Genomic DNA, 14,606 nt, shown 5'->3' on the forward strand with positions numbered 1-14,606 from the left:
TGCTACTGGAATCGAGGAAGCTACCACCGGCGCCTGGTTTTGTTTTGCAACCAGGCTATGGCGCCTGACTTTTGCTACAACCAGAAACGTTCAAGTGCAAAATGTTGCAACCGGCAAAAACAAAAGCTGGAACAGGCGTTCATGTGTTGCTGGAAGTGTTTTTTAATTTTGCTTCAACAGACCACCGAAGCTCCTAACACCCTCGCCGGCGACGCCGTAAAATGTTGCAACCGGCAAAACAAAAGCTGGAACATGTGTTCACTTTTGCTGGAAGCGTTTTTTGATTTTGCTTCAACCCACCACCGTAGCTCTGATTTTGTTGCAACCGGCAACCTGCAAAGCTTCCACCAGTGAGTATTTTTGCTTCGATGGCGACAGATGGAAGTGGTGACCAGGGAGACGACGGCGATGCAAGCGGCATGCACCCGGCGGCGAGGGTGGTCGGACGCGCACCTGGTGTTGCAACCATGGGGCGGCGAGCTGCAACCGCTGCCGGCCGGTGCTACATAGGCATGATGTCGGAGCGGCGACCCGCCATGGCGAGGAGCTGCAAAGAAGACGACGGTCGGCGATGAGGGATGCGTACGGCGGCGACGAGGTTGCGAGCGCAGCACGGGAACGCCGGTGGCGGCTCACTGTCGGGTGCGGGGGCGGCGCTCTCCTCCCTCTCATTTTCCCTGTGTGTGAGCTTGACGATGGGTGCGCGGAAATACAGGGAGAGATCCAACGGCTGCGCACGTAGATTGAACGGATCTGGCCAGGCTGGTCGAAAAATTGGGCCGGCGTGCCGGCGCTCAGTACTTGCCCTTTAAAAAAGGTATGAAACACACGTTCGATCCAAATTTTGTCCGAATTTACTTGAACACTAAAAGTAGCCCAGCAGATATAGCAATATAAAACGCAATACATATTCGTGGGAAACGCGGGCATTCCGCGGAGCCAACGCTTCCGTGCCGCTTTCTTCTTGTAAAGCCGCGGGTGACCCGGTTAGTTTATTCCAAAGCCTGCGAGCCTTTTTCCTCATGTTCGTCTGCCCAAGCTGTGCCACCAATTTAGTTTGTTAGTCAAAAACGGATTAGCGTCGCTGGGATCTCATTATGATGTTGAAAGGCGACAAGGACATCTTTATTTGATAAAGGTGAGGAAGACCTGGTAACGATGGAAAGCCACGGGGTGTCTCCAACTTGCATTGTCATGGTATGGTAGTTGTGTGGAGGTAGCAATAAGGAGGGCCGTTATACGTTCTCATTTAAACTGAGCTTATCCAGATCTGACCGGTGGATGAACTCGGGTGACTAGGACGTGATTTTGAGCTTCAGCTTAAAACCATAGTAAAGCTTTCCTCCCAGCATGAAAATGCATGCATTGATGGACATGGTTATATTTGTTAAACACTTAAAGTAACTCTAATAGAGTCGTCGTATTCGCAGCCTCCATATCACATATGGAGTGTGCTTCATATGAATATGGAGGTTGCCGAGTCGAAATGCAAACACGGAGTTGTTATAACAGTTGTCATTGTGTCAGTTGTTCTTCCCCAAGAAAATTCGGGCGAACACATTGAATTGAAACGAAAAGCATTGATTTCATTGCTAAATGGGACGAAAAATTAGTCGCAATGCGACTTGCATCCATAACACCCAATAATAATCAGTTCAATTATACTAGTTAGTTAACTAGTTGCCACATTACCCAGGTGTATGACTCTATGGCTGCCAGTATTTTTCTAGACGAGGCAAAAACTTTAACTCTCTATTAATCAATAAAGGAAAAACCCAAACTATGTGAAGTCTGAGGTAGACATGCCCAAAACCGGTTTTCAAACATGTCAAGAAGAAACATAATCCATGTCGTTCGCAAGTGTCATCATCACTTGTCGCCCTCGGTCGACAACTCCAACTTCATCATAGACGACCATCAAAGAGTTCACCATGAGACTCCCATTTCGACCGTGCCAAACCGTGGCTTGCTCTTGTTTATCAAAAAGGACAATTATGGTGTGCCTTTCTTGGAAATGGATGTAATAGCTCCCTCGCCAGAGCATGTGCGGTTGGACAGTCGAAGCACAGTAGGAGGTCGGTCCGGTTCACGCATCGGCTTAATGTGCGGGGACATGTAACATGCATGATTCAAGGATTTTGACGTAGAAATACACATTTGTAGTTCGTGGTCACCACATAGGCAGATCATGCCATCCACATGGCTCTGCATAACCGCCCATGTCGTATGGCACAAATTAAGGCCTCAAGTTACGTCATATGGATGCAACCAGTCATCGGAGGGAGGTGGCAACTGGCAGGTCACTTGATGTCTGTTTTTTTTAAACACAGAACAGATGACAGATGCCCGTATATATACATATATACTCAACGTACGCACATACACTCTATTCCTATAAATATCTTAGAAAAACTGAGCCAGCACATAATTTAAAGATTGATGAAGTCACCACAGACGACTTCGTAGTAGACGAGAACGTCTCCTCTCACTAAACGCACCAAAAGGCACGAAATAAATCGAGAAAAATGCAAACACGAATGTCAAGTCTAGGACTTAAACTCTAGTTGGCTAGGGATACCACTGTCCTCCTAAGGGCATCTCCAACGGCGACCCGCAAACCGCCCGCATACGTCTGAACCATGCTATCGGACCACGAAAGTCATCCAACGCAAGCATGTATCGGTCCGCAAGACGGTCCAGACACGTTTTCTCTTGCAAACCAGAGATAAACGTGGGGGTGGGGGGTGGGGGGGGGGCTTTGAAGGAGTCTGAACTGCTGTCACGCCCGCTTCTGAACGCCCTGGCCTACCCAAACCCCCCACCCGCCCCTCCTGCGATTTCCTTCCGATGCACGCGCCGCTTACCGCGCCGCATTCATGCCAGCCCAGAGCACGCATCGGCAGACATTGATGCCGCGATGTGACCGAAGGGAGGAAGGGAGGGCCGCTGACCGACGCGGCCTCTTGGGAGCCGCTGCTTCAATGCGGATGCAACTTTCCGATGAACCAACTCCGGCTGCTGCGCCGCATTGAAGCGGCTAACTGTCCCTTCGCATGGCCTGGCCGCAGCTATATAAGCCGCGCTCCGGCGCCATCCACATCGCAATATATCCTCCTCCTCCCCTTTCCCCGCCCATCTCCCTACACAATTTCAGCAATGAACAAGTCGTGGGCACCGGCACCGGTAGGCGGCTGGCTCGCGGCGGGCTCGAGTGGATCGTGGTGACGCCACCCTCGAACTCCGGGACCGTCATTCTTATCGGTGGGCAGCCCCTCGACGAAGGTGGAGATCGTCATCTCCTTTGGCGACGAGGAGGACCAGCCGCCACCACAGCAGCAGTCTGCGTCGGCAGTGCCGGGCCAGGTCTACGCCGCCATCGACGGAATTCGAGGAGCAGATGGAGCTGATGATCCGTTGCTCCGTGGTCCACCTCAACGGCCTGGCTCCGCCACAGGGGACGCTCCTTCCCATGAAGCGGGAGTCGGCATCCCCTCCGCGCCCATCGCCGCGCAACCGGGGCATCCAAATCAGACGCCGCGTGAAGGAAGAACGGCTCTCGCCGCTGCCCCGACGCGTCAAGGAGGAGCGGCTCTCTCCGCCACCTCGGCGCGTCATCAAGGAAGAGTGCCACGCGCCGCCGCCCCTACCGAAGGCGTGCGGTCCATTCTCCACTACCTCGGCAGTGGCGAGGGCGGCAGTAGCTTGTCCCAGAGTGCCATGACGGCGCAGGAGTACGCCGATAGGGAGCAGTCCCGCGGGACAGGCGCAACGTCGGCGTTGGTCCAAGTACGCAGACTTCGCCGTCCCGCCGCCACACATAGCAGCTGACCTAGACTTGGCGTACGCCTGGTTCCTGGACTGCTCCGTGACGACGTCGAAGATAGCCAAGCATCGTGCCTCGACAGGGAGATGGCCAGGTATGACGAGGAATGGTCTCTCAGCGAGATTGACGCCGCCAACGATGCCTCCTCCAATGACCGCTGCCCTCTCCCACAACCCATGTCCTTAGTGGCCGCGGCCGCACTGTGCACGGCGCAGGAGGAAGCGGAAAGGATCATCCGCAAGCGTCAGACGGCCGTCAGGAAGCCCTGCCGCGACGCAGCCATCTTCTGCCGCCCGAAGCCCGATGATCACGACGTATCGGGTGACGATGACGGCGTAGGAGCCGCCGGCCAGCCTGACATGGCCTACGAGGTCACCGTCAAATATAGGACAGTTTAGAGTTTTATTTTAAGGGTTTTAGTTCATCGGGTAAAATATCGTTTGGTTTTATGTACAAATTATTCTAGTTTTAATGAAATCCGTCGTGTTTATATCAAAATTCGTCCAGTTGATTCGTACTATTGTCAAGATGTATGCGGCTACTGGTGGATAATGGCCTTCCGCACTTCCGCATTCGTGTTCGCTGACTGGTCCCTCTGTCCACGAACAGTTTGGAACAGACGCGGGAGAAAATTTACGGGTCACGGTTGGAGTTAATTAACCATCTAAACACAAAAGTTGGTCCGCCTTGATGTTGGCCGGTAGATCTACGTATAAGGACCGGATCACCCGTAGCCAAGCAGATCTACCTGAGCTTTTTTTTAATGAACTTGTGATCTCACATGCAGGCGCGTTGGACCAATCAGCCGCAAGAGGATTGATCCGGCAAGTGCTCAGTCTGCATTGGCACTTGCGATGCGACCAAAATGCTTGCGTGGAGTTGGTGGTCTGCACGACCATTACTGTTTTTTTTTTGCGAGGAGACCATTACTGATTACCACTAGTATCATTTTTGTAATCGCAATTGTGGTTTACATGACCTTCTACAACTGTCTATCAAACGGTTAATGAGGTACATAACCAGATAATAATCCCCTCGGGGCCTCATTTTGTCAAATTTTATGCCGAGTCAGGTGTGTTATTGTCAAGTTGATATATTGCTACATGTTCTATATAAAAAATTTGCTTGTACTAAGGGTCGAAGAGTTCAATCTTTTTGTTTTTTGCGAGTTGGAGAATAACATCATTGTGTCTGTAACAATCCTCATGTTCAACGCTACATTTGAATTCAAGCATACCCATGTTCTATCAAGACGTTTGTCCAAGAAAATAAATTGTTGAACAACATATCTCTACTTTTGTTTCATTACTAACATATCATGGCAAGAGTAAGGACATATGTTGGAGCTTTATATTTTAAAATATAGGTTACATGCAATCGATTTTAGAAACAAAGACAGGGTGGGGAGAAGGAGCGGTGTGTTGACGTGACAAGATTATTGGCAGTGGTCGATTTGGGGGGTGGGGGGTTGCATTCCCCCCAAAACATTTGTGATTTTAAGTGTTTTCGGTTAACTTACTAAAAAAGTATGGCATTTGTGAACGTTTTCATTAACAATTTTAGTTATACAAGGATGACATCTTCTTCATAAGAGAATGCAAGTTTTTTGGTATATTATAGACATTTTTCGCTAGAAAACTGCCACCGCATGATTTTTATCAGACGGCGCGGGAACGTTCCGTGAGACCTCCTCCCAGAAACGTTCCCCATTTAACATTACTGGGAAAAAACAGTAACAACAGCTCGATGCACACTACGGCTAAGGAAAGAATATTTACAGTTCCAAAAATACTGCCTAATAAAGGAATATATTTACCTTTTAGCTTGGTTTAACTTGCCATAGCATCATGGCGTTGGATTCTTTGATGAAGGATCCGCCTCTTCCCGGCCCGAGCAGCCCCTTCTATTCCCGCCACATGGATCCCAAAAGGGAAGGAAAAAAAGAAATAGAAACTTCCTAAAAGGAAAAATAAAATAAATTTTTGAAATATCTCTCGGATCGCACCATATAAGGCTACGCGCACCCACCCGCAGTCCCCAGCACTACCGCGCTCCGCCCCGCTCCCGCCCCCACCACCCCCGTCGCAATGGCGATTCGCCGGCAGCGCCGCTCCTTCCCGCTCGTCCCCTTCCTCGTCTCCCTCCTCGCCGTCGCCGCCTATGGCCGCCTCATCTCCGACGGCATGCCGGCCACCCCGTCCTCCTCCGTCCTCGCGTCTCCGCTGTCCTCGGCCGCCATCCGCCTCAACTCCTCCTCGCCGGCCACCGCCGCGGCCGAGGAGTGCGAGCAGACGTACGGCTTCCTCCCGTGCACCACCACCGTGTTCGGGAACATGTTCCTGGTGCTCACCTACGGGTTCCTCATGTTCAAGGCGGCCACGTTCCTGTCGGCCGGCAGTGAGCTGCTGCTGGAGATCATGGGCCCTGGCCTCGTCGGCGGCCTCCTCCTCCCCATCCTCGGCGCCCTCCCCGACGCGCTCCTCGTGCTCGGTACGCTCGCCCTGCTTCCTTGCTTAAATTCTACCTTCGCAGCTCGTTCAAGCCTACGGCTTCATAAAGCAATTCTTACGTGTGTTCCCCAAAAAGCAACTAGCTCGCTCCCAAGGACAGAATGATTTGCTCTTCAAGCAACTGCCGAGCTGATCTTTAGAAATAGTAGTGGTATTTTACCGGAAGAGTAAATCCTTGTTGAGAACAGATTGAAGAGTAAAAAGCAATTCCTCCCGTTTATGTTCGCGCTCCTCGGTTCTTGATTTGTTTCAGATCTGAACCATCTGGTTTGATCTGATTGGATCAGAGCATGATAAGCTGTATGACCCCCATTGGTAGACCTTGGGCGGCTTGTGCAGTAGCCCGATTTCTCTTGCTGATCTCATCAGCTTGTTCTTTTCGTTGGCACATGTATGGATTAACCCAAAAGTAGCCTATTTGACGCATCTATTTGGAGTCCTTTCAATTGGTAATTTATAATAACCAAACTTAAGCCCCAACCAACCACCCAAGCCTACGGACAAACAGTGTTTGCAAATTATGCCCTGCTTTCTCTGGAATCCGTCGGTTTATTAGCTTATATTTAACTTTCACCAGTACCTGTCGTCGCTGGCCTTTTGACTTTCCCCACTTTCTGTTCTTGATCTTTTCTTGTTATCTTGTCTGCATAATTTACCTTTTCTTTGTCCACTGCACATAAAGGATTGGCCGATGGCTTCGAGCTGCTTTTCTCTCTAATTTTGTGGGGTTTTATTGCCTTTGATCAGTATTTTTGTATGGTAATAACAGTGATTCTTTGACAATAGCTTTTGAAATATTGTGGGAAAAAGGAACCATATCGCCAATTAGTTAGCTGATCAGTCTTCGGTGTCTTGGTGATGGGTAGGTGTATGTATCATCACTAGTATATGCGAAAGGTGTTCTATTAGTCGGTCAGTTAGTCAGCTAACATCTTACAGTTAATTGTTTCGTGATATTGTGGGATGGTACATCATGTGGATCATCTAGATGAATTGTTGATGCATTTTCGAAGCAACGACAACAAATTATTATTTTTACCAGAAAATTATTATAAATGAGCTTATTATTAATATTATCCATCTTCCTGATGAGTGCATACCGTTTTCCACAGCACGATTTTTTGTCTGTAGGTTTTGAGTTGCAATGCATTTTTGGCACCTTGTGGGTTTCTTGTGCGCTCCTCTTATTTTTCCTTAGAATTTTACATCCCGACGAGTTTTTAATTTGCAGTTGGAATTCGTTGAAAATTGCCTTTTGGTACACTGCTTCTGAAATTAGCATCAGACAGACCACTTATAAAATTTTATTACCGGGTTCATGATGCATTACCTTAATCCTCACGTGATATCTTGGTTACCGACAATAACACATCATGTATCAGAAAGGACCTAATTTATCAAAGGCGAAGTTCCCTGGTGAAACAATTTTGCTTATGTAGTAATTGCTCAAAATTAAGAATAATAAGTTGTTATATACTCCCTCCGTCCAAAAAAACTTGTCCCAAGCTTGTCCCTCAAATGAATGTATCTAGCACTAACTTGGTGCTAGATACATTCATTTGAGGGACAAGCTTTTTCGGACCGAGGGAGTACGTTATTAAGGCTATTACAAAGACATGAAAACAGATTTTAAACAAGCACACAACATGCTTTATATAACATAATATCACAGCTGCCAATTTACTACATTATTATCAATGTGATCCACATAACTAGTATATTTGGTCACTTCTAAATTCAACATCATTAACATTTAAGCCTCATTCTGTTTCTTTTTCTTCTGGTCTCTCTTAATAAATTGTGTACTTCTGTGTTCACTTCAAAGACTAGCTTACTGTAGTAACTTTTTCTTCTTGTGTTTTAAGTGGTATAAAACATCTTTGTGTGATGGAAACATCATTTACTGTTTCTGATGCTCTGCTCACAGCAGAGTTATGATGGTCCATATGCTAGTGTCATCAAACTATTTAATTTTACTGCTCTATGATTATTCAGCTCTATGCAGAACGTGCTTAATGCACACGTTCACACATAATTCTGATCTGTTTGTTCTGTTCTGTTAACAGTATCTGGTCTCTCTGGGACTAAAGAGACCGCACAAAGTCAGGTCCTCATTGGGATGGGGCTGCTTGCTGGTTCGACCGTCTTTCTTCTCACCCTGCTTTGGGGAACTTGTGTTGTTGTTGGCAAGTGTGATGTTGGGGAAGACGGTGTTGCTATTGATTCAACTGACACTAAGGGCTTCAGCTTGAGTGGTAAGTTGTCGCCCTGTATGCATGTTGTTGTTACTGCAGTCTGGCAGATTTCTCATGCTTGGTCAGTTTTTGTCTCAATTATTTAACAATGTTGATATGACCGCACCCTTTTGCAGGCTCTGGCATTACAACTGATGTGCAGACCAGCTATGCAGCACGAATCATGGCCATTTCTGTTATTCCCTTTGTCATTGCTCAGTTCCCGAAAATGTTGTATACTCACCATGGGGAGCGCCTGGCCATCTTGCTGGCCCTAATTGCATCGTTCTCACTTGTACTCGCCTACTGCCTGTATCAGGTAAAAATTCAGGCAGTTTCGTTTTTAGGAGGCTGCAAATGGTGGCAAGATTAGAATAAATTTTGACAGTGTTAGATTCAACATTTTGCATCAGGTTTTCCAGCCTTGGGTTCAGAAGAGGAAGCTCGCATACGCAAAGCACAAGCATGTGATCTCTGGGATCCTACAGCATGCCCAAAAGCAAGCACTGGGCCGGATGCTTAACGATGACGGCTCACCTAATGAAAACGTCATAAGAAAGTGAGTTTCTTAAAGTATATAACTATTTTCGACATTCAAACAACACAGCATTCATGAGCATGATATATGAAACCTTGTCTATGCTCACCCCCAGGCTGTTCCACAAGATTGACAATGATGACAGCCGTAACCTGTCACGAGCAGAGCTACATGCGCTTATTATCGGGATCAACTTTGATGAGATTGACTTTGACAAGAATGATGCAGTCGATAAGATCATGGACGACTTTGATACTTCAGGCAATGACACTGTGGAGGAGGATGAGTTTGTCGCGGGAATGAAAACATGGCTTAATGAGGCGAAGCAAAAAGTGGCGGCTAGTGGTGCCTACTCTAATAAGTTTGTCAACGACTACCACGCTGTAAGTTTATTTACTTCCGATCCCTGTAAACAGAAATAGATACAGAGCCTTGTTTTGAGTTTTTTCCGTCAGCACGGGTGCAGCTGAGCCTGGGCTCAGAAGTGGATTAACGATACAGAGCACACATTTTCAGGGAAACACAAAAAAAAACTTTATATAGTAGCATAACATGGACATCAAAGAGGTGGACACTTACCGAGTTGTCTGAATTCTGCAGAGAACCAGGGAGGAGCATGACCAGTTGGTCGACAGATCTGACGAGGCAGTGGAGAGCGTCGAGAACCCTGGCTGGTGCATTGCCAAAGCCGTGGGGTACCTGATTCTCGGTGCTACCATTTGTGCCGCATTTGCAGACCCGCTCGTTGATGCTGTCCACAACTTCTCTAACGCCACACACATCCCGTCCTTCTTTGTCTCGTTCATCGGCCTCCCGCTGGCAACCAATTCCAGCGAGGCTGTCTCGGCCATCATCTTCGCCAGCAGGAAGAAGCAGAGGACTTGCTCCCTTACTTTCTCGGAGGTACATCACTGCAAGACACAGTAAAACTCCTTAGCTTGTAAGCATCCTTCGGTAAACTTAACGACAAATTCGCTTGCAGGTGTACGGCGGTGTGACCATGAACAACACACTGTGCCTGGGCGTGTTCTTAGCGCTCATCTACTTCAGGGAGCTGACGTGGGACTTCTCCTCGGAGGTGCTCGTCATCCTGCTCGTCTGTGTCATCATGGGCCTCTTCACAAGCTTCCGGACCAGCTTCCCGCTCTGGACCTGCCTGGTGGCGTACCTGCTGTACCCTCTGACACTCGCCGTCGTCTACGTCCTTGACTTCGTCTTCGGCTGGTCATAGGCTCATGCTTCTGCACGCACATTTGTGTTTGATCCTGTCGTGATTTTTGACTCATTGTAATTTATATGTCTAGACTTCGAGGTGTTTATTGTGTTCATATCCATGGTGTGCATTGTGTATCCCTGAATCTATCTTTAAGGTCCCATCTGGGTGTAGCGTTTCTGTGTGTTATATGGAGGATATTGGGAGCTACATGCTAGAAATGAGCTGAGATTAACCTATTTTATCCATTGGTGGAATTCATGGCTTTCACTTTCAGTGAGATTTTGATGAAATTCATCAGCTGGCACTGAAATATGTATGTTCTGGCCAAAATATTAGCAATTTCAGTAGTACACAAGAATTCAAATATTTTCAAAAGTTTCAAAATTTTAATTGAATTCAAGTGAATATTTTGGCCCGGCCGAAACGCAAACCGAAATCACTGAAATTCACTGAATTTCGGTGATTTCGGTTGGTGCTGAAACTTTTATGAAACTGAAATCGAAAACCACGGTGGAATCTAATCTGCATTTTGCTCTTGGTATGATGATTTATGGAGTAGCATTTCTTGGCACACCGCTTTGTCATGTGTGTAGTGAGAAAAATTTCATTGTGACACTTCCTAGATCTGCACGGGAGAGGCCCCACAAGCAGCTAGCTGTGAAGTGATGCCCATCCTTTGCACATGCTCTCCTTTCCGCTGCCGGCAACATCTACCCATCTCACACTTTTCTGTTGAGTTTCTGCTACATTTGGCACCAGCTTACCTGGACCATACATAAAAGCTTCCTGCTTCCATCATGCACACTGCTGCTCTACTTCACTTCGTCAGAAATAACATACTACTAGTTGCTAGGTAAATTAACCATGTCACCAGAAGACTTATTGACAGTGAAAACATCTCCTAGAAAGCAGCTGTTTGATACAATCTGATGTTACTACTTGAACACATCTGTCTCTCTTAGCTTTCTCCACAACCTCCTAAATGTTCATTGCAGATTTGATCAGCCCTTCCATAGCTTCAGCTCCAAGTCGATTTCCCCTTCCGACACGTCGGCCCTCCGCTCGCTCGGGGCTCTCTCCCGGTGGACCGGCCCGATCGGGAGGAAGTTGTAGAATGGCAGGGACGACGATGATGACGAAGCTGAAACGCTCCCCAGCTGATCAGAAAGATTTCATCAGTTGGAGTCAAATCTAGCTCACACAATTTACAGGGTTCAGAAGAGCATGGCGTTTCACTTGCCTGGGGTGGCATCGCGCTGGCACTGAAGTCGCTGTACTCCGGGATGTGCATTGATGGCACCACATGAGGCTGCTTCATGAGGTGTGGAGGCCGGGAGCTCAGGGTGAGCAAGCCGGCGTCTCTGCTACGGCCGGCATCCTTGCCGTGACCGAACTCCGGTGGTGTCCAGTCTGAACAACTTGGGTACGCACTTGCACTGCTGCACCGCACAGATGAAGGTGAGAAACAAACAGACTATATACTCCAAGAACACTAGGTTGGTATCAAAACAAATTGTGCCAAAATGTACTAATACTTTCTTCATGGTAATAAATATATATATGATAAACATGTTATGCGTTTCTTAGCTTTTTATCAGGTAAATTCAACACGGAATGAAGCTGTAATTTTTAGTGGTAATTGGGATGGATAGGAGTAACTGCAGGATACAAGTTACAAGAACAGTTACTACCATTCTGGAAATAACAATGCAGTGAAACAACTTGCCCGGAATACGAGGAGCAAACAGAGGCAGGAATTTAAACTTTGATAAAACTGAGACGGTGAGCTAAAACTGCAATCTACCTGAAATAATTGGTCGCTCTGAACTCGTATCTGCTCAGGTCAGGAGTGACATCGGCCATCCCGGAATCGCTCGCCGTCCTGACGGCGAACGGCGGCAACGGAGGAGGGGGGAAGGCTTTGCTCGTCGTCGTGAATGGGGTCATCCCCTCGAACATGAAGGGCCAGGACCTATCCACGCCGGCCGGTTCCTACACTCTACCCGAATCCACATTTAGCGACCATCCATCACAGGCAAGTTCAAGTTCATCACGGGAGCGGCGTGAGAGATATATACGTACCCTCTCGTCTTCCGTCGGCGCCGGCGCCGCCGCGCTGCTCCTCCTGCTGTTGCTGTACATTTGGTTTGAAGGGGGCTCTGTTGGGTGGCTCGACGGCGCCGTCAGGGACAGGCCCGTGCTCACCTGGTCGGCGAAAGATTTGCGTAAGTTTGAGACCTCGTTCGTGCATAGTACATGCATACGCCGTGCCGTGACGTGGAGTGGAGGCTGCGGCCCGTGGGGAGGGCAGGTACGTACCATTGGGAGTGGAGGCTGCGGGCACAGGCTTCTCTTGTAGGGGTGCTTCGCCGGATCCGCCGGGCTCCAGAGCGCCGGCGGGAAGCCGCAGTGCTCCGCGGCGGCCGGCCTCGACAGGGCGCTGAGCGGGGGCGCCGGCGGCGGATGATGGAGCAGGGCGGGCGTGGGGAGGTGGCATAGGGCCCCGCCGTTGAGCGCGTGCGACGACGGCGTGGCCGCGGAGGGGCCTCCTCCCATTTTCTTCTGCTCCTCGATGCGGAGCTTCTCGAGCTGCGCCACGCCGAGGCCGCGCTGCGGGATCTTCTTGGGCTTGTTCTTCCTCGACGCCCGCGCCACGCCGGTGGCCGCGCCGTTGCCGTTGCCGGTCCCGGTCCCGCCGCCGTACTTGGCCAGCTGCTGCTGCAGGTGGTGGCTGCTGCTGTTGCTCGGCTCCTGCACCATCTCGCCGCGCCGAGCCAACCGAGCGCCCGGCTCCTCCTCCCGTCCCCGCGTGCGCCTCACGGAACGCGAGAAGCCACCACACCACCAAATGTATGGGACCGCATCACGGACCCATGGCCGGGACGGGAGAGAGCGCGGCCAGCAGAGGCGCAACGGAACGACCGGCCGGAGAGGGGAGATGAGGCCGGCCGGGGACGCGCGCGCGGCCGGCGGTGCCGCAACCCGAGGAGGCAGGGGACAAGGGACTAGCGCTAACGCGGCGCGGGCGCAGCACGGTCCGCGCAGCCTACCGGATCAAGAAACCCGCGGCTGTGTGTGGGGCGGAGGCGCAATGCGCGGGGTATATATAGGTGCGCGGGAGCCGGGAAGAGTGTGCGAGCGAGTGGCGAGTGGTGCCAGGCGCGGGGGACTCGGGAGCGGGAGATCTAGACTCACTAGACACGGAGAGAGAGGAGAGGAGGGAGATGAGATGAGATGAGATGATGGCCGGGATCGTATCTTGTTTCTTTTTCCTCGCCTAATTTGCCGCCCTAATCCTCGCTCCGCTTTGACATGACACACAAGCTCGATGTCTCTCTCTTCTCCTCCGAGGTTGCAGGAGAAAAAGAGCCACGATACCAGGAGCAACAACCGCTGGCCTGGCCAAATTGAACGGCTGCGGCCACATAGGCATGCGAGATCAACGGGCTCAGTTTTCGTCAGCAACTGCTTGCCGCCAATCTTAGAGCCTCTCCACAACAATCGCATGCAACTCTTTTTTTACTGCTGGGCGCAGTGTGTTTATCCGCGCCCGGTATGTTTAGCGTGCAATTAATCGTATTAAATAAGACATCAATTGTATGTTGGTATATGTAGGATATTGATTATATAGATAACACCGACGTCTATATTAGATATAAGGCTGGTTGTAATGGGGAGTATCATATACTAGTATCATGCATATGATACTAGTGTATGATACTACCTCTCTAATGCATAGTATTATATATTAGTATCATATAGTACTCTATTTATTGTCATGCATGACACAAAGTAGTATAGCATTTATTATAATACGGTATCATGATATGATACTCCATCATCTCTTTCTTCATTTAATGCTATGACACCTCATCAAAATTGTCTAGTTGACATGTATGATACTAGCTATGATACTACCATTACGACCAGCCTAATACCCCCTTCTTTCCGATTTATAAGACTTAATTTGAAAATCTCTTCAATCAAGGTAGATCATGAATGGTGGAATTAATTCCGTAGTTTGCAAAAATACTTAAGTAATACTCTCATTTTTTTCAAAAAAATGTGTATACCGATGCATTAGTTACACAACATGCATGCATGACCACTAAATGACCAAGAACTTACAGTACATGGGTTGGTGAGTTTTTTCTCCATACAGTACATGGAGTAGTGTAATTGAGACTTATAAACTGAAAAGAAGTATTAATTGCATGCTAACATTCCCTGCTATGACGAGGATCTGAGTTTGAGAGAACTACATGGAGGTTCAGAGAGAGAGAGA

General features: G+C 48.8%; 2 protein-coding genes across 2 annotated transcripts; one reads left to right on the plus strand and one right to left on the minus strand.

Moving 5' to 3' along the window:
- Nucleotides 1–5,869: 5,869 nt before the first annotated feature.
- Nucleotides 5,870–10,594, plus strand: LOC123060658 (sodium/calcium exchanger NCL1). Its single transcript, XM_044483457.1, has 7 exons — nucleotides 5,870–6,313; nucleotides 8,400–8,588; nucleotides 8,705–8,886; nucleotides 8,981–9,126; nucleotides 9,221–9,488; nucleotides 9,706–10,008; nucleotides 10,088–10,594. Exons 1-7 carry the CDS (start codon nucleotides 5,911–5,913, stop codon nucleotides 10,334–10,336), a joined length of 1,740 nt encoding a protein of 579 aa, XP_044339392.1. The 5' UTR covers nucleotides 5,870–5,910; the 3' UTR covers nucleotides 10,337–10,594.
- Nucleotides 10,595–10,814: 220 nt separating this feature from the next.
- LOC123060659 (COPII coat assembly protein sec16) lies at nucleotides 10,815–13,081 on the minus strand (the record flags this gene model as incomplete). The annotated part of the gene is given in 5 exon segments (XM_044483458.1): nucleotides 10,815–11,478; nucleotides 11,562–11,760; nucleotides 12,126–12,313; nucleotides 12,404–12,526; nucleotides 12,641–13,081. Coding segments are annotated over 5 exon segments (1,107 nt in total). The 3' UTR covers nucleotides 10,815–11,322.
- Nucleotides 13,082–14,606: the final 1,525 nt, after the last annotated feature.

The sequence above is a fragment of the Triticum aestivum genome, chromosome 3A (assembly GCF_018294505.1).
Source record: "Triticum aestivum cultivar Chinese Spring chromosome 3A, IWGSC CS RefSeq v2.1, whole genome shotgun sequence".
Lineage (NCBI taxonomy): Eukaryota > Viridiplantae > Streptophyta > Magnoliopsida > Poales > Poaceae > Triticum > Triticum aestivum.